At 38.4% G+C, this 27402-nt stretch overlaps 1 protein-coding gene across 2 annotated transcripts; it reads left to right on the top strand.

The window, feature by feature from the left end:
- Window positions 1-2078: 2078 nt before the first annotated feature.
- On the top strand, window positions 2079-27402 carry ahdc1 (AT hook, DNA binding motif, containing 1). Of its 2 annotated transcripts, XR_009434460.1 has the most exons (6): window positions 2079-2792; window positions 5121-5206; window positions 20335-20369; window positions 20537-24978; window positions 25148-25747; window positions 26133-27402. XR_009434460.1 is itself a non-coding variant. In XM_059556274.1 (5 exons), the coding sequence occupies exon 4, from the start codon at window positions 20715-20717 to the stop codon at window positions 24948-24950; it is 4236 nt and encodes a 1411-aa protein (XP_059412257.1). In that variant the 5' UTR covers window positions 2079-2792; window positions 5121-5206; window positions 20335-20369; window positions 20537-20714; the 3' UTR covers window positions 24951-24978; window positions 25148-27402. The 2 variants fall into 2 exon arrangements, 1 of the variants encoding a protein (XP_059412257.1); XM_059556274.1 differs by having other exon boundaries at window positions 25148-27402.

Genomic DNA, 27402 nt, shown 5'->3' with positions numbered 1-27402 from the left:
TGGCTTTAAAAACACAGTATTGACATTCAGAAAAGAAGAAAACTTCATTTTTTTCTCTTGCATTTTACACTGTACTTTACATTTTACTTCATATCTCGATGATTTGGTTTATAATATAAGTGGATGTCAAACCTGTAGTGATTCAGTGATTCTCTACAGGGATAGACTGTAACCCTGAACTGAAGAATGTGTATTACAGTTATGTAATGTTCGTGCCATTTTATTATACCGTGCTTACTGAACCCATGTGTCTAACATGTTTCTTTTACTCTGCATGCACATCATACACTTTTGCAGGATGCTCTCATCTTTATTTATATAGCGCTTTATACAATAAAGAAGCTTCAGTAATGAACAGAAAAATAACAGAATCATTGAGTCAACAGGCAAATCCAAATTCTGCTGTAAAGAATCTCAAGGACAGAGAAAAAGGCTCAATTGCTCGCGGCTGCACTGTCCACAAGATGGCAGAAGAACTGTAATGTGGAGACCTGGAGATGTGGAGGGTTTTTAGTATGCTGTATTGGTTTATTAATTATCCTGCTGGGGTTTCTAGTCATGATGGTACATTCCGTACCTGCACCGAGCTGGCACTTTGTTCTTGCTGCAGATTTGAGTTTTACGTTTATAAATTAAACAGCTTGTTGCATCTACATTTTGCTGCAGCAGGGTAGCGTGTTACTCTGCAGACTTGGGGATGTGTGTACTGATGATTAATATCTAGCACATTTCGCATTTGTCTCCCATTTATAAAAATCAGATGTTACAAAAATAAAATAGGAATATATGTGGTGAAGCAGCAGGTAACGGCTGTGTAGCTTCAGATATGCACATTTTCTTCTTGCAGTCTGTGTTTTTAGATTTCAGGCTGTTTATTTCTTGTTTATAATACACATCTATTAAGTAAACCCTTCTTCCTGAACTGATTTAATTTTCTCTCTTTTTTTATGAAATTTTATTTTATTATTTAAACACTTTTTAAACATCTACCCATTTTAAAGTGAGGTGCAGATTTTTTTTTCTTTTTACAACATAATATGAAGCTCAGTTCCTTTACCTGTACATGAAAATACTACTAGCATTGTGTATATGCCTATAATACTATAATCAAAACAACAAAGGAGTTCTCTGAGGGCCCACCGGGTGCTATAGGCGCAGCACTGAATACATCAATGCAATCAAATAAACCTGCAATTAGTCACAGTGCAATGTTATTAGGACGGCCAACGAATATAGATATATATTTCTCCAAGTCCAATTTTTTAAATGGTAAAGGGAATGTTGAAAAAGCTTGGTCCATGAAAGAAAATTGTATTACTGGAGAGCAGAGGAGAGACACTATTGGACTGTGATCTTTGACAATGTCTAGATCTCTAATATATTCAGCTATTATATTATTCACAGATCACAGTTCTTATAAAGGACTTTATATGCTGTGTTCCATCATTGTAGGACATCATTCAGTTTTTAAAGAGATAGTCCACCCAGAAATGTATCACCTCATGTTGTTCCAAACCTGTATGACTTTCTTTATTCCATGGGACACAATAGAATATGTTGGGCATAATGTTAGTGACTGACAGCCTCAGTCACTGCTCCGTTTCATTGTACCTTCACAATAAAAGTGAATGAATGACAGAGTCTTGTCATTTTGCCTTTTTCTTTTGTGTTCAATGGAAGGATGAAAGTCATACAGGTTTGAAACAACATGAGGCTGACGTGATACATTTTTGGGTGCATTACTGCTTCAAAAACTTACTCGGTTTTCAAGGCTCTTAAGTTTATGGCTCAATTTTCCATGAGATAGGCTACACTAGACATGACTACATGTTCAAAGTCATGGGAGAGCACCTATATGCAGTTTTAGGCTTTCTGAGTGAATGAGTTCGTATGTACTTTCTTAAAGTGATAGCTCATCCAAAAACGAAAATTCTGTCATCTTGATTACTAACCCTTTTTTCTCATTTTGAACATTTGATAATATAATGCAATTCCAAAATTGTTACCAACATTCTTCAAAAAACCTATTTCAAATATCTGTTCTGCTTATGTACAAGCCTTCCTTTAATGTAATGAAAACCCTTTGTGTCACACACGCAGATCTAATTGCATTTCTTCAGAGCCCCGACGCACTGTTTGGTTATTATATATTTGATGCAACCCATAGGCACACCGTGAGAGAGAGACAGATGAGAGAATGAATGAAGTCACGATGAGCAGAACTTCAATACCCAGAGTCCTCCAGAGTAGGAAAAAAATCTAGACACAAGAATCTACGGAGGCCCGGATGCCCCTGTCGACAAGGCACGTCTACAGCCCTCTCTGACTAGATTCCTCCGAGTTGGTTTGCAGAGGGCGAGAAACGGCGCAGAACGGCGCTCATTCCAATTTCTCGCGCTCGCTGCACTCCCGGGGCGCTCCTGTGACAAACTGCGGTACTCTGTTACTACAATTTCAGTTTTTTTTATCCGACGTGGTGACAAGAACCAGCGAGTTTCCCCTTCTTCCCCTGCAAATATTTTTTGTGCTTTTTTTCAGTTTTCTTTTTTTTAAAGAAAGAAAAGAAAACAGATGCTGAATAGCCTGCTTGGCGTCGCAAGACTGAAGAGGACCGAGATGACCAAAACCTCCGACAATCATATATAGTTGTTGTGTGTGTTTTTTTCACAAACACCTCTGCTTTTAGGATGTTGCATGTCACCAAACGTTCCATGATCTAGTCGCGAGAAGCCTGAGGAGCGCGTGAGGAGCGCAACACCAACAGCTGCAGCAGCGGAGCTCGGCGCCTCCCGGTGAGTGCGCGCGTCTGGCTTCACAGCCAAAATTTGCATAGTCTTCCCCTGCGCCGCGCCGCATTTCACGAGGGTTTGTGTTTTCTATTGATGGAATTTTTATTAACCTCATCGCTGCCATTCATTGAGCTCGCGATAGGTCACTCGCATTCACGCGCGCACACGCACTCCATAGGTACATAGATTACGCTCATCTATATTCCGACATATATTACTAGCCGTAGATTGCCATTATTTAATTTCACAGACACATTATATTTAGTTGAATAAAAGCAATAGACTTTTTAATATAAGAATGTATATATATATATATATATATATATATATATATATATATATATATATATATATATATATATGCTACACAAGCATACTCGTTCGTATAGGTAGGCTGTATGAAAGAAAATTTCCCGTTTGACATGCATATACTGTGAAACGTGAATGTGTCGCTGTAACACAGGACGAACATAAATGTAGTGCCCATTGACTACGGAATACTGATGAGTGATCATAAGTGGCTGTCGACTGACGGCATGTATGAGCGTATGATGCGCTGGGTGATTATTATGGGGAGACGACAGCAGCCTCGCGCTCGCCTGCACTTCTGATTAGACTGACTAATTATTCAGTCTCTGTCTGTCAATTGTTTTTAATTTCAAAGTACTTTATTGGCATGGTTGTTTATCATACAATGCCAAACCATCAATACACAAAATAAAAAAGTGAAACTATATATACATAAATTAATTGTCGTAATAAAATGCCAGTCATGTTAATGAAGTCATGGTTTTAATATACAATATAAACTAAAATAAAAAATAAAATATAAAAAATATGCAGCCTCAATTAACATGCCAATTAATATATAATATAAAATATGTTTTTAAACTAATCTCCTCTGCTGATGATATTGGGCAATGATGAGCAATGCAGTGGCGCGTTGGCGCAAGTCCTTCGGCTCTCGCTGTGAGCGCGACGGTGGCGCGACGATGTTTATGTTGTGACAGGCGCGATTATTCACGCCACACGCTCGGAACGTAACAAAACACGCGCGTTGCTCTGTCCCAAATACGCACATGGTGTGACATTACGGAAACGCGGACATTTCCAAAGACATGGGAATGCATTACTACATATAGTTTCCTATATAGTGCGTCATCGTGGAGACTGACAGGTAATGAGCTAAACTCCCGCGTGAGGACGCAAAGTTCTTATGAAATTATATGATGTTTATATAGGTGACATAGGCTATATTAGTTAAGAAATGTGTTAATGTGTTAATATTGTGTCCAAAGGGAAACACTAGGTTGAATAGGGAGTGGGGGAGTGTCTGTGCATGTGTTACTGTGTCCACCTGTCAGAGAGTGTTGGCTAGTCTTATAGCTCTGGTCTCCATGGCAATCTTTATTCTGTAAAGGAAGCTTGGTTTCCCACAACAGCTGGAAACCTCTGATTGGCAGAGCAGAGAGACACAGCATTGGCTCAAGCTGACCTTGGCCACAGCTAGTATATCGCACACTGCACATGCTCAGCACGAAAACACAGCTTTTCTCTCTTCCTTCTACTTTTTCAATCCCTGCTGGCTGGCTGGAGCTGTTTTTTTTTTTTGAAGAGATTTTCACCTCTGACCTTGGTTCCTCAGTCTAGGGAGGAAGGGGGAGGCATTCGGTTGCAGGCTGCTAAGTTTATCCGCATCATGTGTGTGTGTGAGAGAAAGACAAAACGACACGGAGAACTTGTGAGCGAGGTTGATGGTGGAGTCGGTGCGAGAGAAGGAGAGAGTGAGTATCTAGGGGTTCTGTATACCTGGCTGGTTTCTGTGTCTCAGTAACGAGCCAACTCTAACAAGAGACAGAACCAGCTCAATTATTAAAGAGTGAGAAAGAAAGGGAGGGGAGAAAAAAACAAGGGAAAGAAAAGAAGCAGCGGTAGACTGAGAAACACATATACATCACATAAACAGCAGCCTATGCATGCTGTGAGATACACAGATAGAACATCGCATACACAACTAAAGCTCATACCGGCCGCATCTTTACATTTTCCAGTTTTAAAACTCATCCTTTGGGAGCTTTCATGGAAGCCTACGCTTTTGAATGAATGGTATATCACTAACTGAATTGTTATTGTGAGAAAAATAAAGCAACCCATGGATTTTTACATTCATGATATTGTTGCCATTTACTGATAGAGTAGGATATAGTATGTTGCACATATATGCATGATTGTTTCCTGACATATGTCGTTCTCTCTCTTGCTTTCTCTATTCCTTCCTTTATCTCTCTCTCTCTCTCTCTCTCTCTCTTGCTCTTCCTTTCTCTCTTTCAGGTAACAAACTGCCTGGCTAAAGATTGCCATGGAAACATGCAGTTTGAGAGTGAGATGAGAAATGATTGAGAGAATCAATGTCTAAGGTAAGTGTGGGTTTTCATTCCATACATCATTTAGGTCACATGGGACAGCCTGTTCAAATATGCTCATTGTTTTCAATTATGTATCTGAAGCACTTCCCATTTCTATAACTACATGAATGAAGGCTCTGATATAACATGTTTTTTAGTATATGTTCATGTGCTTTCATTAAGAAAAGTGAACCAGGCATGTTTAAGACCTGAGTCAGTCATGCTTTTTCTTCTGGGTTTTTTTTTTCTTTTCTTTTTTTTCAGTCTTTTTATCCTTTGTGTTCCTTTTTTTGCATGATTTTGAACCATACGAATAGACTTCACATTTAAAAATTTTCCAATCACATTCAATTTTTACAATAGTTTGTGAATTTGTACTCATCTACATTTTGTATTCATCTACATTTTATTGAAATTGTATATATTTCATAAAAAGTATAATAATGGTGAAAGCAGAAAAAGGGTTTTTTAACAATACCAGTTACTTCAGTGCTATCCGAAATATGGTGATAAGTATTGCGTCACAGAAGCAAAATCTTTCAGTTGTCATTCAGACTAAGATTTAAGGAGAACAGAGCATATTCCAGCTGGAGTATAAAATATATTTTTTAAAATGTAAATTATTTAAACGTATTATTCATAAAGATTACCCACTTGTAAATGAGCATATGTAAACGGGGTCTGTTTTGTAAATATGTCTGCACTATAGTGCAGTATATAAATGTATAGACTGCTTTTTGCAGGTTGTGAAAGTATGTCAGTGTAGTTAGGATACATTTTTTGTGAATTTGGAATTTTTAAAAAAAAATTTTTTAGTATTTCATTATATCACCAAGTTTTATATAAACTTGCTTGTTATTTTTTTGTTTTTGTATGATTTATTTATACATTTAAAAAAAGCAAAAAACACAAAAGAAAAAAAAACTGATAAAATTTGAAAAGAAAAGAAATAATAACAATAATAATAATAATAATAATAATAATAATAATAATACAAAAATATCACATACCTTCAACCAACCCACAGATTGAGAAATTGTTAACAGACATGTCTATCATGACAAATTCCATGTCATTAATGGGGTAAAAAGTATCGTCATTGTTTTATAATTATAAAACGTTGCAGGTGTCACATTTTTACCATTAATGCATTATAATTTATGATAGATTCAATTATTATAAATATAATAAATTCACCTCAGTGGTAAAGAACAGCCCTTAAAGTTATAAATGTGCAGTAGGCTAAATCCTGAGGAGGACAGAATATTCTTGAGGATCAAATTAATCTGTTCAGGCTTCAATATCATGCATAAAACTGTCCTCCACCTGCTCAGGGGTCCACAGATCATCAATCCCATCTACTCTGTTCCACATTTACAGTACTCTGCAGCACTGTATCATTCTCCAGATTTTAAGGCATGGTGCTCTTTTAATGAAATCATTATTAAAATTGGTCTGAGTGTTAAATGTACATCAATGACCTCAGCTTTCCCACACACGACTGTGGGTGTTGTTGTGTCAAGCAGCAAGCTTCGAACACCTGTTTGCCCCCCAGGATACTCTTGTAACGCTAGAGACTCAATTTGCTGACCCTATTGAATTATGCATACAGAAAATAAATAATAGATAGATAGATAGATAGATAGATAGATAGATAGATAGATAGATAGATAGATAGATGAGAATAAAATAAACTAATTTACAAATGAAGTATTAATATTAATGCAATGTATGAAACTGTGTGATTGAAAAATCATCAAAAACAGGATATGAATGCAGTCCTGGCTGATTGGGCAGTTGTCCATCTCTATTCTGTCTCTTTCTGTCAAATCTTTCTTTCTTTTTCCCATCTCTCCATCTCCTGTCTTTTCCTCACCTTTAGACTGTTGCAGACTCTCTCACCCTCCCCCCGTTTCTCGTGTTCTATCTCTCTCTTGCTCTCTCTCTCTCTCTCTCTCTCTCTCTCTTTCTCTCTCTCTCTCTCTCTCTCTCTGTCTGCTGGAAGTTAATGAGCCCAGCCCCCCCCTGGGGAACACACACTTCCTCTGCTAGAGACAGAGGAGAGAGCGAGTGAGATTACACAGTGAGAGAGTGAGTGAGAGAGAGACATAGCAGAAAGTGAGAGATGGTGGGGAAGAGGAGGGGTACTGGGGGAGATAAGGGAGGAAAGATGAAAGAGTGAGCAAGAGAGAGGGAGAAAGAGATAAAGAAACAGTAGAAAGTGAGAGAGTGGGGGAAGAGCAGAGGTACTGAAGGCCGATAAGGGAGGAGAGAGAGAAAGAGAGACAGAGAGAGAGTAGGAGGGAGTGGAATTTTCTGGATATGATGATAGAGGGAGTGTACAGCAGAAAGATGGATGAGTGCACTACACACTCCCATCCTGAATGAGAAGGGGAGATTTAGACCATGGAAACAGGGATAGCGAGCGAGCGAGAGCATGAGCTGTGCAGGCTAAAAAGAAACAGATGCTGTTGAATAAAGCCCCTGTGAGAGAGAGACTGTGAGTGAGAGAACACATGGAAAAGTCAAGGGAGTATCTGCATATGTGCATACGTATAATACATTTGTGTGTTTCTGAAGCAGGTCTTAACATGCTGTCAGTGTCTAGAGTTGGAATGTGCACAAGGCGGCCATTGTTGTTTAAACAGCCAGCCAGCAGCCCTTCTCCTTGGCAACGGGCTCTGCAGCAGCGTCTCCCACGGCAACAGTGGAACAGGGGTGCTGGGGGGGGAGGAGAGTCAGGAAGTCAGGGCCGCAGTGGAGAGGCCCCTCTACAAAACACTGGCCTCAAGGTCTAACTCAATATGTGTGAGTGTGTGCGCCGTGTGCCCATATGTCTGTATGTGTAGGGTGTGTGTGTGTGTGTGTTCGTAAGAGCCGGCGGGTGAGAGAGCGGCTGTGCATTAGACACAATCCAGAGAGGGATAGGAGAAGGTGGGTTAGAGAGGTATGCCAAAGCAGCCAGATTTGTGTGCAAAGAGACACACACCGGCTGAAATGAAGAGCTGTTTTTTGTTGATGAGCTGTTTACTGAATATCAGGTGTAAAGGGGAGATTAGGGCATGGATAAACACAACGTGAGAAGCAGATAAATATGAGTTGGATTATGAGAGAGAGAGGTGTGGATGGAGCGAGTGGACAGAGACACAGATCTCTGGGATGAGAAGAGGTCAAAGTTTTGCTGCTTAGCCACTGCTGGTAGATGTTAAAGGCATATTTCTCTACTGGCTACCATACAGAATTAGCCATGTATTCTGACAAAATACATTTTGTCAAACAACATGTAAATCATTAATATTTGATTAGATAACATTAGGTGTTCTACCAGTGTCCAATTCTTTCTGTAGGGGCTCTAAAAAGCATATTCTTTTCTATGTCACAACCTAAGAATGCTTGTGAATAGCTGAGCAATTGACATTAAGACGAGATGTTAAAAGCTTCTTCTGGGTAATATGGACCTACTAGATTTTAAATGCTGTGTTAAATTTAAATAAATGTTTTAAAACATAAAAAAAAAAATAGATTGATCTCAGGACATGTTTTTGAAAATTAGTTTAAATTGCATGAAATTCTAAATTCTATTTTTTTATACATATATATTAAAAAAGTAATTATTTTGAAATTGGATGCAAATCCAAACCTACACGGAGAAAGCAGTTTCTGCGTCAAACACCGCAGTGAGTCTAAATAGCTCCTAAGGCAAGTTCATATCAAAATCAGAGCAAGTTTCTTCATAGTGACCCCCAAACATAAATATGCAATGTTCAAGTGCACATGTTCCATTGCTTCTTCTTTAAATTAAAAATATTTATTAATAATACTGGCACTGTTACTGAGGTGTGTTTGATCATGAATGCAGTGGCACAATGGACTATTCAAATAAACAGAGGACAATGATAATAAAGAGGAATATATATATTTATTATGTATATATAAAGACACACACATACAGCATATTGAAAATATTTACATGTATGTATTTATATTCATATAAATTATGTAATATATTTATTTAATATGTAAACAACATTTTTCTTAAATATATACATGCATGTGTGCATATTTATATATGCATAATAATTATACACAGTAAACACACATACTGTATTTTATGTAAATAAAATGTAATTTTGAATGTGATTAATCTCGATTAATCATTTGACATTTGAGATATATGCGTGTGTGTGTGTGTGTGTGTGTGTGTATGTGTGTGTGCTGGCAATCGATTAAAAAAGTTTTTATCGCTTAATTATAGCAAGTAATCCCACCTAACATTAAAGTTTTTAAATATACTTTTATGTTGCAATAATTTCACATTTCAGTCTTCGAACTAATGTACCAAACAATATAAAGATTTTTTTTATATTTGTTTAATGACATCTTTTTTTAAGGCGAGTATCAATGATACCAATACTGATGTCTTTATAAAATAGTTTTCCCCCTAATATTTACCATTGACTATAGCCATTCAACATTACAGTATAATTGAGAACTGTCAAGTTTATTATTAAAAAAGTTAATAGACATTAAAAAATTACTTCTAATTTAAGTGAACTTTAAACAATCTTTACATTATTCTTGTTCCAATTATAATAAGTGCCATATTTTGCTTCAGAAATATACTGAAATTGTTTAAAGTTATCAAACACTAAATTCTAAATTAAATATGATATAGATGAATCCTTAAAGCTATAAATGTTATTTCCTTTTCTTCCTTTAGTTTTTCTTTAATTAACAGACATCACAGCAGCAGGGTTAATAGGTTATTTAGCTGCTATTTATTTAAGAGCTGCCGCTGCTGAACGTGACATGGATTTGACATGCATTGTATCTTCTTATGATCATTTTCATGATAGTCTAATGATAAAGAGGTTTTTTTTGTCATTGGATCATAATAAAAAAATAATAAAAATACAGGGCATCTTTTTGTCTTTATCTCTACACACATTGTAATGTTCATTCATCTCCACCTTATTTTCAACACTGAAGTAAACCATTTCCTGTGAATCTGCAAGACTTCCAATTCATTAGACGCTACACTCAAAAACTGTAAAAATAGGGCACAGTGTACTGTATTAATATAAATTTTGTGTTTTGATTTTTTACGTTTAACATGTATTGTGAATTTTGCATTGCATTGTTTCATAATTGTGATTTAAATGGAAAAGTCTGTAAAATGAATGAATAATTTCTTGGCAAAAATGACCAGTACATTCCTTTTTTATGGTGTTGGTAAATAACTAGAATAACAAAGTTTAGTAAACACTATAACTATTTGTGCTACAAACCAGTCTGCTTATGATCATGATAATAAAACAATAATAATATGACCAAAAAAAAAAATAATTTGCAATATCCGGCAGTTTAATGGACTGGTTTTGTATAGCTAAAATAACTGAATGTGGATGACACTGGAAGCCTAGCACATTTAAGTTAAAATGCCCATTCCTGCTGTTTCGTTAAAATAAGGAGGATAGTGAGTGTTTTGTAGTACTGTTTCTATTCCTTTACCTTTACACAGCTTTCCATTCCTGTTTTGTTTAGCTATTCATTCAGATGTGAAGTGTGAGTGACTAGTGCTCAAATTAAGATACGCCATGTGCAGTTTCATCTGCACATGGTGTACATGGAACAGGAATGCCCTTGTATCATTTCTGGTTCCTGATTTAGCTGGTTAGTACTCAACTAGACTAAATGATCACAGTGCACATCCCTAGTATGTCTACCAAATGCTCTGTCTCACTCAGTCCTTCTGCCTCTCACTTATAGCTGCTGTTGGATGGCTGTTCCCAGCTGGTGCTGTGGTCATATGACCAAGCAGAGGGGCGGGAGGTCAGGATTGTGTAGTCTCTGCTCCTCTTAAAATAACCTAGTAGACAAGCACAAGAAAATAAGGAAAGCAAAAAGTAACAAGGAAAGACAATGAGTAGAAGTGCGTGCGTGCGTGTGTTTTTGGTTGGGCTGAGTGTTGAATGCAGTCTCCGGTGATGAAGATTATAAGGAATTTCCTGCAGCTCGGGACGAGAGAGTGTTCAAATAATAGAAAGTTAAAGAGAAAGAGGGAGCGAGTGAGAAAGGTAGAGAGGCTAGGAGGGAATGAGGGATTACAGAGAGGGAAGATGAGGAGATGCCAGAGATATTAAGAATGCAGATGAGAAGGAAGAAGAAGTAAGTAGAGGAATGATGGAGGCATTGAAAGCAAATGAGGGAAACCAGAACAAAGACAGTGAGCTGCCTGTTGGAACCCTTTTAAGGCATGCACACGACTTAATTATGCTCCTCCTGTTATACCTCTGTTCGGCCGAATTCTAAGGCAGCATCACGCGTATCCCCCGTTGAGAAGAAAACCCCACAATGCACTGTGATGAGTTCTGTAAAAAACTGTCAAAAACTCATAGAAATGTTGTTCAAAATCAACATAAAATTCATTGGATATTAATTTTATCATTTTATTTTATTACTTATATTGTTGGTCCTGTGGCTCAGTGGTAGAGCATTGCATTAGAAGCGCAGAAGGTTGTGGGTTCAATTCCTAGGGAACACACATACTGATTAAAAAAAAAAATTTATAGGCTTAATGCACTGGAAGTCACTTTGGATAAAAGTGTCTGCTAAATGCATAAATATATAATAAAGATTTTTCAAGAGAAATTAATACTTCTGTTTACTTAGCAAAGATCTTTTAAATTGATTAAAAGTGACAGCAGGGCTTAAAGTTCTCCGGCACCATGCAGGATTTCCGGCATGCCCACCAATGGTATGAGAGGAGTATCTTTCACTCTCAACCAAACTAACATTACTAGCCAATCAGAATGATTTGCTCTTTTAAACATGAGATGTGCATAATAGCAGAGTCGTAGCCCTGATGAATGGAGAAGCGCGACAAAAAATTACCTGAAAATGTCCTGTACACACATAATCTATTAATGGTAACTTACTGGCAATTTACCAGTAAAGACCATATGTGTGGAAGGGGCTAAACTCTTCCTCTGTACACGTGCTGAATTTGAATTAACATTCATCTGGAAAAACAGTATGCATTATCTCACTAGATTTGCTACATAAGTCATTTATAAACATTTGGCAACACAGGAGAATACATCAACCTATGTCTAAATATGCCATATTTTGCACATATCGATTTCAAAATAAAGGTTTCTGCATGTGGCCAAATATTTAAATAGAATGGATTTCATCGTTTAATCACTCTGTGAAGTGAAACGACACTAGGCAGTTGGCGCCCTCTGCAGTTTTTTTAAATACATAATGTGCTTTAGTTTGGTTATGTATAGGCATATGAATAGGCATACTACATTATATATTTTAACAGTGTTGTTTAACACACTTATGTAATTTCTTGGTTTTGAAATTTTATATGAGCCAGTTATTTTTGCCTCACGTTAGTTTATATATAGTCATACTAAAGCTTGGTTTTCACTTAGGTCTATTTGTGTTACTAAAAAATATCAGATTACTCCGTTGTCAGAATAATCAGTAGATTAATTGATTACCAAAATAATAATAAGTTACAGCCCAAGATTAGTTAAAATATCTAAATACAACTTCATTGTTTTACTTTTAGTAATTAAAAGACAAATATTTTGTCAATGAAAATGTCTTAAAAATTGTGTTAAAATATTGTAAAGTTCTAGTGAACCAAGTATCTGTATTTTGTCTCATCTAGTGAGCTAAGTATATTGTCACACACCCTAGTGTAGATAAGCAGTGATACAGCTCATAATTGATATAGCTCCAAGTGTATGATACAGCTTTCATTCTTCAGTCAACCATATATTCATGAAAAAGAAAATCAGTAACTTTGCCATAGTATCCTTTCAAATGTTAAAGTTGCCACAGTCAAAGCATGCTTTGCATGTGTTGCCCCGCCCCAGAAAATAGTTCAGGCTTAGGATGTTTTTTTTGCTTTAACCCCTAGTATTACATTTGGAATACTACAGATGATTTCTGTTTCAAATAAATGTTGTTCTTTTAAACTTTGTATTCATCAAAATCCTGAAAACAATGTGCTATGGTTTCCAAAAACACTTTCTGTTTTCAACATTGATAATAGAAGGAAATGTTGCATATTAGATATTAGATATTTGAATGGTTTCTAAATGATCATGTGACACTGAATACTGGCGTAATGATGTTGAAAATTCAGCTATGCCATCACAGGAATAAATATGTTTAACATAAATATGTTTAACATTTAACAAATAACATTGCATTTCAAATATATGAAAATAAAAATAAGTTATTTTAATTTGTAATAATATTTCACAATATAACTGTTTTTGCTCTACTTTTTATTTACTTAAATTATTGCAGCCTTGGTGAGCATAAGATACTTTTTTCAAAAACATTATATCTCACCAACCACGAAATTTTGAATGCCATTGTATATTTACGAGTAGTAGAGTGTTGTGTTTTTTTTTATTCACTTTTATTGAACCATGAGTCGCTTTTATGCACTTAACATGCAGAACACTATTTATGAAGCATCGAGTTCCTGCCTAGTTGGGCTTTCCAAAGCAATTACTTCTGACATGGGTTTTTAAATTATACAATTAAAGAAAGGCAAAGTTTGCATTAACTTAAGACAATAACACATTCATTTTACACACACTTTATGTGTGTTATTCACACACATATACATACTTTTTCTTCTTTCTCTTTTAATATCATTATTATTATTTTGCTCAAACACTACAAAAAGGGTTACACATATGAAAATATATACCTGTATTTTTGGAACACATGGCGAACATCATGTTTTGAGGTTTGTGGCACAAAAAGTCAGTAAATCCCTGACTTACAGTATGAGGTTCCAGTTGGGATGCTGACTATGTAGGCACTGAGGCAGCTGACTAGGTTTTGGAACAGAGCTATTGTGTGTGTGTGTGTGTGTGTGTGTGATGACAGCTGTCTTTCTGCAGAGTGTCACTGGAGTGTCTCTGTGGATCTTATGACCCACTTCTACCTCTCGCTTACTCTACCTCTCTCTCTCTCGCTCCTCTTTCTCTCATTTCCCTCTTCTCCACTGTCTTTTCTTTACCCCCCCCCCCCCCCCGTTTCTCTCTCTCTCCACTCTAAGCTTTCTCCTACATTCTCTCTCACCCTATCTTGCTTTAACTTTCTCCGTTTCTCTCTCTCTCTCTTTCTCTGTCACTCGCCCTCACACACTGTCGGGGCTGCTGCCTGTATCTTAGCAACAACTGCACTCTCATTTGAACTGAGTGAGTGCTTTTCCCTAACACACCCACAGACACACACTTGTGTAAACACACACACACACACACACACACACAAAAGCACTCTTTTGCACTTCTGTACCCAGACACACACCCCAGCGCAAACACATGTGCAAACATACTTGCACATCACACTCAAAAAAGAAAAAAAAAGTTGAATGTGAGATACAGACCAGACAATGCATGGGTGTGTTTGTGTCCATGTTTCAAAGAGTTTTTGTAGTACTTCCAATCACTGCATTATTCAGGTTTTGTTGTACCTATATGCTATAATCAATTTCATATAGTTCAGAGGAGAACAAGATCACTTGCACTATGTGTTGGATATATATTTATTTATTTATATAATGTTCTATTGTTTACATGCTGCTTATGAGTTATTTCCCTTGTGCATTTGATGTAACTGGCTTTCTGCTCGTGATTTAGGCTGTGATTGGTTGAAATTTCATGAGATACAAAATAAATACCATTCTGATCATTCAGTTATGTTGCAGTATGAGTCAACAGATAATCTTGTTTTGTGCTGTGGTATTTGTTTACAGCATGGCTGATTTTGCCAATGGACAGGTGGGCATCAATGTAGACTTTCATGTCTGTCATTGGACAGTGAATCTGAGGCATCTGTGTGATTGGCTAAATGTTACCAGCTGTTTGGATCCCCTGGGGAGGATTCCAGCAGTTAAAAGGATTGGAGCAGTGGAGAAAGAGACAAAACGTGTGTGGAGAATCGAAAAAGCATAAAAGTGGAGGAAGGCAAAGAGAGGGAGCTGCAGTAAGAGAAGTCAAATACATTCTAATTCAAATACAAAAGAGCTTAAAACCACACAAAGGGGTTAAGGGATGGATTTTCTCAGAGGAGGCAAGGGAGGCACACAACATTGGAAAATGAAGAAAATGTGACTAATAGCTAGTACAAAAACGCAAAAACAAATCTGAGATCAAATTGTGTGTAAACCACTCATCATTTTGAAGTTATACTGTCCAAAAGCGACATCAGCGGATAATGTTTCACAGTAAAGCATGGTCTCTTTTGTTTCCCTTTAAGCTCATTGTTAACAGAGGATTTGTTGATTATTAGGGTGTAAAGATTGTGATTATTCTAAAATGTTACATATAATAATAGTTAGGCAGTAGAAACAACCCCCCCCCCCCAAAAAAAAATTATTATTACATAAAAAATTTATATTTTAAAAATGGATTTAGGCATCCCAACATGTATGAAACAGTATGTAAAATCGATATTCATTTTGAGATGTTTCAGTGTTATTAAATTTTAAGTGTTCAATATATACTTTCAGTGAGTGGAAGAAAAAGGCAATCTAAAAATAGAGGAAATTAGCATGTGCAATTAAATAATTAACATTGTTTAATTGTAAAAACTAAATCTATAATATCTGCCAATAAACAATATGGTACATAGATGTGTGAACTTGAAAATTTTAATAAGTAATAAAATGTGTATATTAAAAATACAATTACAAGTAAAATAGTAAATGGTCGGTGTTTCATTTACCTTTAATCTGTAAACTGTTTAAACATCACTATTTCTCAAACCCAAGTAGGGTCCTTGCTCCTCTTTTCAGTAATATACCACACACCACTAGTTTGGAAAGAGTGAAAGCCACATTTAATTAGTACACAAAGCAGACCACTGCTAGCCTCACTCATGTCTACTCTCTCTCTTCACACACACTCATCACTGACTTAATCCAGCTCACTAGTCTGTCCTGGCAGGCAAATATGTGATGGTGCCAGAACTGTGAGAGAAGAGTAGGAGAAGCTCCAGACATTCAATCTCTGTCTCTCAAACGCTTAGGAGGAGGAATGTGTGTGAATATCTGAGAGACTCTGTGTGAGCGATTCGGTGTGTGCGTGACTGTAATTAAAGTGCTGTTCTGCAGTTGTGCTTGTTCCTGTCTTCTGTGAGACTGATGCTTAATTAATGAGTGGTATTAATTAGAGAAAGAGAAGGAGAGGGAGAGAAGGAGTCAGAAAGCAAATTTAAAGTGTGAGCAAATTAGAGAGATGACATTTAAGGGTGATCTAAAAGCTATATTGGTTTGTGTGCACCTACCTGTTGACCCTCGGACAACATCATCTGCATTTGATTCAGATGCAGATATATTATACAGGGCTAAGATTTAAGACAAGAACACACATGCTTGTTAATGTGATTGTCTGATTCTCCTTTCTGTTTCTTCGCTATTTGGACTTGACCATTGTAGTTGGCATTACAGCATGAACAAGGGATAGTTCACCCCAAAATAAATATTACGTCATCATATATTCACCTTGTGAGGTCATTTTATAGATCTGCAAGACTTTCACTCTTTTTCAAAACACAAGAAGATATTTTCTCTTTGATTTGAAAAAATCTTTTGTCTGTACATGAAAGTCAATGAATGAAAGACATGCAGGTTTGAGTTAATAAATGATATGAGAAGAAGAATAAATGATGACAGAATGTGTTTATTTTATCATGTTTCCAGTTATGTCATTAAATGGCACCTTGCAAATGATTTGTCCATAAGTCCTGCCATTAGTTCTTGTGTGGTGTACAATGAGTATGCAAAATGGATTAGATACCAAGCCAATAGATGCCATGCATGATAATCGGCAAGTTGATCTTCAAAGACCTTGATTCTCTTGTTTTCAGTGTTCAAAATGGTGTCAATGAGATTAAGGCCTACAGAGCAGTAGTCAACATCACAGGATGTGGCCATTAGAGGAAGATTTCACAACAGAATACTTCAAATAGTAGAAAAACTTCTTCAGCTGGCACACAGATTCAACTTGACCTTCAAACAAGCTTTCACCGTCTATTGCCAACCCAATAAAAGGGTAATATGTTTGAAGACCCAAGTAGACACCACTGCTGAGAGCGACATAAGTGCAGGATAGTAGCCAAACATGCCTGAACATGCCTTAACAGCAATCCTCCTGATGACCAAATCAGACCATTTTGGTACAGTACATCATTGCTATGTTTACTGACAACAAAATGAAGCTTTCAGAGGAGAGTTAAACACAAGAGAGTTTCATTGATGTTTTTGATTGTTTTGTTGCCCTTGGCACTGTGAACATGTGCATGCTTTCAAGATGTCAGACGAAGACTGAAAAATGTTGGAAAGCACTTTTGAAAGAAGTGTCAGAAACTTGGTATTGAGTGAAGGTCATGGGCCTTCCAGCACATACAAAAAATAATTGTTCTGAAGCAACTAGCAAATGTCTTCAGATCTAAGTCTCCCTGAAAACCTGTGAGAAAAGAAAACTGTGAGCAGGCAGTGCTGAAATCTGGGAGAATTAAAGCACAAGAAGATCAGGCCAAACTGGCAATACAGTAGTGTGGGAAGCTTATCCATGGCTCCAAACACTTGATTGCAGCAATTCTGTTTGTGCCACAGAATATTAAGTATAAAGGAAAAATGCTGTTTTGTTTTCTAGGTGGAATAAATAATTATGTGCATCAAATGTTAAGTTTTAGCAGCTCTTGTATTGAAATAAAGGATTATGGAGACTAAATACTTTTAGTATTTACTAAATACTGTGAGTTATTATGTGCAAGGGTGCATGTTTTATGTATATTTGCCTCAGTTTCAGTGTCTTCAAGAATGCAAGTGTGGCAGCTTGTTTGGCACCATGTACTGTAGCACATGTTTCTGGTTCGCTCACTCACTCTCTCTTTCTGCACTTTCCTTATCGTTGCCAGTTAGTAATAAAAACCATGTGGAGCAGACTGAGCGATGGATAGAACTGTATTGTGTGTGTGAAAATCCATCCCCTGGACTTACTTACATCACTACAATGTTTATCACAAATTAAATGCAATTCTTGTAGGAATAGTTCGCCTAAAATGAAAATTTTGCCATCATTTATTCACCCCAGTCTCATTTCGATCCTGTACTATATTGTTCTAAAAGCAATATGAGAAGTTAGTCTGAATGTCAAGGCTGCTGTTTTCTATATGAAAGGTTTTATGCACACACAAGAACATTATATTGCTTTAGAATAGACTTGGTATATATCACAAGTGTAAGCTGTATAGGATTTATTTATTAATTTATTTATTCATGTCGGTTATGCAGTATCCACTTTAATTCTACCTAAGATCTCATTTTCTGTTTCATAAAAAAACGGTTGGAATGACATGGGAGTTAAAATGAAAACTTTCCTTTTGTTAATCAAACTTTTTGTAAGCACTTCTTTCCTTCATTTTTCAGATTTCCATTTGAAAAATGTGTTTTTTTTTTCACTCTGAATTCCCCTATTTTACTTTTTCTTCATTCACATATTCTCTCATCCTTCCATCTCTTTCTTCAAGAATTCTATATCCCTCTGCATCCCCTTCCTCTCGTCTCTTTGCTGCCCCCTGCTGCCATGTCCCAACTTCTCTAAATTTTTGCCTTTTATCTGCAGGTTGTATTTTTTGTGGTGTTTTTATGTAGGTTCTTGTTAGTGAGAGCTGAATAATAAACTTGTTGAAACTTTTTTATTAAGATTTTGCATTTTAAATTATATTCTCTATTTAATAATGGTTTACTGGCCCAAATTTTCAATCAGCTACAATGTAGACATTTTTAAATAATTTAATAATACATTTAATAATACTTTACATCAAAGTATGTGAAAATATACACCATGTCTAATAAAAACAGTGTTAGCAAGGCCTCATGACCAGTGTTAAAATCAAACAATAAAATAATTTGATTTATTTTCATAATTTTCACAATTCACACATGCATGTGATGTCTCCAACATAGCAAGCAAGCTTGGAATATGGAAAAGCTTACATTGAGCAGATAGAAATATTGCAATATATTAATTTTGTCAGGAAAATAGATGATCTGAACACTGTTGTGTTGTGGCTTTACTTTACTCTGGCATGATATCCCAACCACATCCCTCTGATCAGCATGTGGTACATTATATTATTATAATTACAAATATTTTTGGAAAATTAAACAGTTACTTATAAACATATCTGATTTGATAAAATACATTAGGAAATATAATCGTATATGTATAACAGAGAAATTACAATTAGCTTCAAGCTACACATGACAATTAATAAGATTAATACAACACTTCTACTTGATTGTTACTATTGAGTGTTTGTAATAACTTCTGACTGCGATCCAATGTGGATTTTGGTCAAATGGTGAGGCAATAAATTTTATGTGGAAGATACACAGTTACAACTTCTGTGTTGCGTAAAGATAAAGTAATGTAACTAGTTACCGCTGTCAGAAAGTAATAAGTAAAGTAACAATATTACTTTTGAAAGGAGTAACTAGTAATGGGTAATCCAAAATTCAAGATTCAAGAACTTTATTGTCATATGTACTAGAGTACAATGAAATTCTTACTTTTTTTTACTCCTCTTGAGAATGACAGGGTAGAATGGGAACAAATATAACTTACACAGGCAATACAAAATACGTAAAAAAAAAAAAAAATTAAATAATAAATTGCAGAAGGCAAACATTTATTGAACAAATACTTTTTTTAATTGTAGATTCAAACACATTTCACTTTGGACATTTTCCAACAGTTTTTAGAAGATGTCAGTAATTCTCTTTTTTCTGTTCATTTGAAAATTCAGACTTTGCCCAAATGATTTTTAAGAGACTATTGATTCTGGATTATTGCAAGAGATCTGCACTAAAAGTTGACCTAAAATGATTTAAATTGCCAAATGTAAAGCATATAGAACAGTTGTCTATCCAGTTAGACATATGTTGTATTGCCATAGTGAGGCCTGCAATCTATTGCATTGGAAAGGAAAACTATGTAACCATGGTTACCGTTCCACTCATATTCTATTGCCATGGTTACAAATGTTCTCTAACTGTATCGCCATAGTGACAAGTGTCCTTTCGCCCACAGGGATAACACAAAGCATGGCCACAGCAGCAGACATGGTAAGAACAACTGCAGTTATTTCAATAGCATTTTCAATTATGTTGTACCTTAATTGTTTGCATTCCTCAACAGTAAGTAAATATGAACATCACTTTTTGTGTGTTTTGTCCCCTTTATCTTGGGAAATAACCTGTTGTCTGCACTTATGAAAACTGGGGATCCCAAGACTATGTGAAGCCTGATGGTCTAATTCATTCTGGCTAAGAATAACAATGAGAGGAAAGAGATGAAACAACCTACCAGCTAAACTGGACCCAGCTCACAATTAAACTTAACACGGAACCATCACTGACACATATATATATATATAAATACGAAACTTCTGATCTGCAATTTTTAGGGTAATGAGCCATCTGTCAGGTCGTCTGCGCTCTGGAGGTGTTCGTTTGACTTGTGAAGCACTGGCTGACAAGGACTGCAGTGATGATGAGGGCCCCTCTTTATGGGAGGGGGGTGAAGAGCCTGGGGGCACATCTGTACGACCCACTGACTCTAACCCAGCCAGCTCACTACATCACAGCTTTTATTCACCTCCCTCTTTAGCTAATGGTCTGCGGAACCATGAAGAGCAACTTCGATGCAGAGCAAGGAGACGTAGGCAGACAGATTATGTGGAACAATTACACACAGAAGAACAATTGCTCATTCAGCAAAACACACAACCACAGATGCACACAACACAACACTCACTCACACAGTCAAGCACACACCTGCAGCCTCATACCCACATTCCAATGGATACACATATGTGGATGGACACAAACACGTTAACACACAAGCGCACACAGAAAGGCATGTGCACACCTACAGACACATGCTCCTCACTTATGGAGCAGGACCCTTCCCTGATTCCAGAGGACTTGTCTTTACCTTCCAAGACTGACACACATAATGTACATGTTCAGTCAGCCCCTTTGTTACCCACCACCCTTTCCCCAAACAATTTGACACCTCCCCAATACAACCCTTCCACTTTACCCAAGGAGGAGACTGAACACAATTCAACATGTAAGCCAGAAATGGATCACACCAGTGACCTAGACCACATTCATATAACAGGCCAAGCTAGTGTCATGACCTCTGTGGAGGCTGAAAGGAAGTATACCCTGCGGAGCTCTGGCCGGCCACGTTTCCCCTGCCATCTTCGTAAATCATCTCGCTTACGTAGAGCTGCTGAGGAAAACATGTTCAAAAGGGAAGTGGACCAAAAAGATGAAGAAGAAGAGAAGAATAGAGTCTGGAGAACCGAGGACATAAGGCCAATGGAGGAGCTTGCCCCAGAGGCCTGTGATGCTGCCTCTTCATTTGAGGTTTTACCATTGACAGCCATGTCAGCAGGTGTTACACCAAATTTTAGCATGAGAACATCAGAAGGAGAGAGCGTTGTTACTCACCACTCAGTTAGAGGGAGGCGACAAGGACGTTATTTAGGTGTGAGGAAGATTGTGGTAAAAGTAGCCAGAATACCTGTTCACATGAGCCGACGACAGAAAAGCTACAAAATCTCATCCCTGGAGCCAGTGTGTGCTGGACCCTGTGGTGAAGGGGTCACAACAGGAGAGGGGCCTGATGTGGGTGTAGGAGGTGAGCCAGGACCTAATGTTTCAAGAGAGCCCACTGCACTACTCCGCATGAAGAACAATGGAAAGAGTGTGATGGTGATGTTTCCACCAGGAGAGCTTCCTGTAATCCTGAAGCGACGCAGGGGACGACCCCCTAAACAGGCATTACCAGGCCAACCTGACATGCATGAGACCAGAGTTGGAGCAGCCAGTGCTGCAGAGCCCAAAAAAATTCGGAGGCGGCGAACAGTAAAGCTACCTTCTCCGCAGCCCTCATATGTTAATGATACCAATGATGTTAAAGTAGAATATGCAGATGTCCTCTCCAAATTGGCCTTCTTGAACAGACAACCTCCCAGCACAGGCCGCTGCTCTCCTCCACGCTGCTGGACCCCAACAGAGCCTGAAACTTTTCACATACCACCAGAAAATCCATCCCTTTCCACTCTTTTGCACCGCCTCACAGGATTCCGCAGGAGAGGTGGTCGTGCAGGCTGTATGGGGAGTAGAGGCGGGGGAGCAGCTGGATCCTCTGACTCCTTTAAGAGGTCATTCAGTGACTTCTTTGAAACAATTGGCAAGAAGCGGAAGGTACCTGCATCTGAACCAGGAACTCCTCGAAAAAGAGGCAAGGGTGTTGCTGGGGGAATAAGTAGGGCAGCTTTATGTGACTCTGCACAAGGTGATAAGGTTAGAAAACGCAGATCAAGGAAGAATGGGGCTTTAAAAAATGGCCCAGGTGCACAAGAGCAAGACTGGCAAAATGAAAATAGTAGCTGGATAAGGAAAGGTGACAGAGATATTTCAGAGAAAGCAAGCAGTTATCAGAGCCCTTGTTCTCCTCGTGGAAGTTTTCAAAGCAGTGAGGCTAGTAAGGGGGGGATGTACCACAGCCCCGGTATGAGAGGGGTAGGTAGCAGAGAAGAGTCTCAGGGAATGTTTGCAGGATATTTTCGCTCTCTTCTGGATTCAGATGACTCGTCTGATCTACTTGACATCTCTATGTCCAGCCCTGCTGGATGCCAGGAAAGCCGTAAGCTCACCCCAGGATATGAGGGTGGCAGCCCTGGTGCAGCCCACCGTTGGTCTCCTGCCTTTCCTAAAAGAAGTCCTAAAGGAGCAGCCTGTCTTGGGGAAGGGGGGCCATTACCCTTACCCCAAACACAAGGCAGCTCGACAACTAAACCCTCATATTCATACAGTGTCTCACAGACTTCTCCCACCCCATCCTTTCCTAAATCCCCTGCACTCTTGCTTTCCCGTTCACCCAGCTCCCCACATCCATCTGGTGGTTATCCTCAATACCCACCTAGTTATAGTGCTGGGGTTCCTCAAGGAGGAAGCATTTACCCCCTCCCTCAACAGCAGCAACAACAGCAAAGGCCAAGTGACTGCAGCTTTACATATGGCACAAAAACTCCCTCTGTTCCCTCTGCACAGTGTCAGATGAGTTATTCAAACTACCAGGGTTCTGCTAAGCGCAATTATAGTGGATATCCAGGCCCACCCAATTCAGCCATACAGCGAGGGGACCCTGGTGCAACCTCACCAGGTGGAAGTTATATGTCAATGTCAAAGTCTAGCCCATATTCCTTATCCTCTTCTCCGCCTGAGGGTTGCCGACAATACACCTCTACAGCTCAGTGGGGATACAGACAAGGGGGAAATAATTGGGGGGGTGATGCATATGGTTCTCATCAGTTTCATGGTTTCTCTGACTATGTGGTAGCTGGAAGTGGATCAGAATCCAAAGACATTCTTGACATCTCAAACTACACACCCCAAAAAGCCAAACACCGTCCTTGCCCTGACACACTCTCTGAATCCTCGTCAGATTCTTCTCACACTGGTGGAGGAGGGATGGGTGTTGTGGGGGGAGCATTTCGCCCAAGGGATGTTCCTATGCCTGAGGGTCAGTCTAGCCTTTCAAGCCTGGAGAAGCTAATGCTTGACTGGAATGAGAATTCAGCAGGCCCTTCTTACAACTGGAGTCAGAATGTACTATTCCAAGGGGGGGCGAAACCAGGTCGTGGGCGAAGAAAAAAGTCTGAGACACACAATGAGAAGGAAGCATGCTCTGTTCCCCCAGGATCACCTGCCAGCCCTCCTATGCAAGGGGGAGGGCCAAAACGTAGTGCTACAGGTGGTAGACAGCCAAGAGGAGCCAGAAGCAGGGGAGGTTTCTCTCCTTGCCAAAGAGATCGTCCTCCACCACCAAAAACCAAATCTCAAAAGCCTTCAGCCCCATCAGGGTCAGGGCAGATGGGTTCAGGGGGTGTATACCAGGAAGCATTGGACTACTACAGTGGAGATAGTAGTAGCCTGTCACCTCTCAGCCATGCCCCAGAGTCCTGTGAATATCCCTCTCCATATTCTGTCCATACTTCTACTCCCTCCTCAGATGAGAGATTTGCTAATGTCTACCCTCCAGACTCTGCCTCTATATCCCCCAGTTTATCGAATCAGGCAGATGCCCTAAAGCAGTACCCTAAACCTGGTCCTCCCTCACAGACTTATGGGCATGTTGCCAGGACTTTTAGCCCAACCCTCTCACCAACCCCTCGCATCTTGCCACAGTGTGGTTCTGCCATGAGTCCACATCGTATCCCAAAAGACGAGTTCTCCCAGTATGATTCCCCCAGTTACAGTGGCTCTCCCTGCTGGTATGGGCAAGGAGGAAGTGTTGCTAACAGCCCCCAAAACTATGAGGAACAGCGACCACCAGCAGTCTCTTTGCCCTCCCACAAACGAGACATGTCATTGATGGTCTCTGGTATGAGAGTTCCATCCCATTCATCCTACACTTCCCCTTTACAAAGAGGTCCGTCCATATCAACTTCTTGTGTGAGTGGGACTCTAGACTCTTCCCCTCAGCATGAAGAGATGGGTTACCATGGTAACTTGGACAGCTATGCATCCATTGGACACCGTTATGCACCCCAAACAGCAAGGGGAGGGGTACTCTGCCAGCTTCTTGACCAGCCCAGTGAAGAAGGGTTTACCGTCACCAGCCTGTAGTTGAAATTATCTTGGCATCCTTGAAGAGGTAAGATATTAATTTTGGGACATAGTTCAGATAGTTTCAGTATAAAATTGCTCAAGTAGATACTTGAATGCTGCCACAAACTATATTGTGACTTAAGTTTTTGTCATTATGTATTGAGACTAATCCTCATTTAACTATTTTTTTTTCTTTTCTTTTCTTTTCTCAACAGATGAAATGGACAGTACTTTTCATATTTTTAATCTTTTTTAAAGGAAAAACTTTGGAAGACACTTACTGAGTTAGACTGAAGAGTTTCAGAGCTATGGACTAAATAAAGACTTCTCCAGCAGTGACAATCAAGATCCAAATCCATACACATGGACACACACAGAAACACATGCACGAACACAAACTATGTGATCACAAAACATTGACATCTTTGCATATACCTTTCATACGCTGACTTGCAACTGCAATTGCACGCACAAAAAGACAGTATTGCAAACTAATATTGCTATATAGCTTGGGCTAGGGACTTACTAAACAAATAATGGACACTGTAAGTATCACGAAGAAACCAATTTGATGAAATGCAGGGAACAACCATGTTCCTTTCTTTTACAGTGCAAATGTGATACACACATACCCACATTTCAGTGATGCCCAAAAACTAAACCAATGTGAAAGAACACACAAAAGGTTTTTTTCTACATCCTGATCTTGTTCCCTCTTTCTCTGTGTGATTTAGTCTCAAAGCCTCCTCTGCTTTTGTCAATGGGGAGATTACTTAATCCTAAAGGTCGGTCCACTCCTTCAGCATCTATAAATGGTGACTGCACAAACTTTGCTCTCTTCTCACTTAAGTTCAGCATAAAAAATAAAAAACAGCATTTGTACATAAGCTACTCAAATGGTTACATCACTTGAAAAATAACGAATCTCAGAGTCCTGCTGAAAGAGACATATGTTAAAGCAGCAATGTCATGACAGTGTGCTGTAAGGACACATGAGGGAAATACCAGTTTTATGTGGCTTCAAATTGTTCAGCTTGAGTTTGTGCAAGTACAGTTTAAGTAATCTTTTTTATCAGTGGCCTGGTCTGGGGCAACAGGAATGTGACTAAATCTGATCCCTTCAACCGTCGCTCTGGATCTACAGCATGGTCACTTTGTGCCCAACATCCAACTCTCATCTGTGTGTTTTTATCACCACAGGAGGACAGACACCCATGCACTGCCCCGAACGATGCTGTCCTTGTCAACATGTTTAGAGGCCATGGCACTTTCCACCCTGGATTTGATGGCCTGGAACTCTGGGTGTGCCAAATGCATATTCGCCTCCTCTTTTTCTTTCATCCCTCTGTTCGTATTTCTTGTGGTCCACTGTCGTACAGTGATTTTTTTGTGATGAAATATTGTATCTGTCTGTTCCATAAACTGTACCTGAGGTGAAAATATTTAAATACACATTCTGTTCTGATCATTGTTTAATTTTGTCCTGCCTCTACTATGTGGTTGGGGAAATACAATGAAAATGAAATTAGGTCCAATGGAGGCCAAGCAGGAAAATAAAAATACAATGGGTGAAAACCTCCAATTATTATGATTTTTCCTAAAATGTTGAACAAAGTTTCTGATCTCATTCAGATGACAGTCCAATTACATTTAATGATTTGGAAAACTTTACTCTCCATATGATGTATGTTATATTTCGTAACATTTCCTTCCTCTTTTTTACCTTCTGTGAGTGGTTTTGGTGCTTCTTTGCATTCTGGGCAATGCAGCACCACTCAGGCATTTGGAACAAGGCAATTGTGCTTTTGGCATCAGACATTCTAACAGAAGCTCAGATGAGTTCAGATAAGGACATGAGCAGTGATATGAGAAAGATGAAAGAATGGTTGTATGGGAATTATGAAAAGTAATTGAGTGAAGGAGGCTGTGAGAATTTTTATTTGTGTGGTATGTTTTCATTCTGTATTTTTTCATTGATCAGTTTGTTTGTAAATGTGTGTTACTGGGAGGATATGTGGGGAGGGGTGTGATACTTAAATTTCTCATCCCTTTGCTGCCCCACTGTGTTGAGAATTTGAAAATATTGGACAATTACAACACGCTTATCTGCAACAGATTAACCCAAGGGGCTTGCACATCTGAATACGAATGCTTGGCTTTTTGTCTATTATTATATTTTAGGTCTACATGGATGCATGGAGAAAAAGAGAGAGACGTATTCTCTTCACTACCACTTTCTGTGCATTCTCTATTTTGAGTCAGTTGCTCGATATTTGTGTTGCACATGTCTGGTTGCAGGTTTGTACTTCTGTTTCTTGGTTATCACTTATATGTTTAATTATATATGCAGCAAAAATTGCAGCACCTGATAACAGGCATCGGGTTGCCATGTTGTTATATATTATTTAATTGTCCATTTGCATTTACAGATATAAAAAAATTTAAAGATAAAATAAAAAACTTAATGTTG

Source organism: Carassius carassius, chromosome 8 (genome assembly GCF_963082965.1).
Source record: "Carassius carassius chromosome 8, fCarCar2.1, whole genome shotgun sequence".
Lineage (NCBI taxonomy): Eukaryota > Metazoa > Chordata > Actinopteri > Cypriniformes > Cyprinidae > Carassius > Carassius carassius.
The sequence above is the reverse complement of the archived record's forward strand: the minus strand, read 5'-3'. Positions and strand labels throughout refer to the sequence as shown.

Bases quoted from the DNA above. Each gene is read 5' to 3' on its own strand.
- ahdc1 (XM_059556274.1), top strand. From the start codon at position 20,715: ATGAGCCATCTGTCAGGTCGTCTGCGCTCTGGAGGTGTTCGTTTGACT.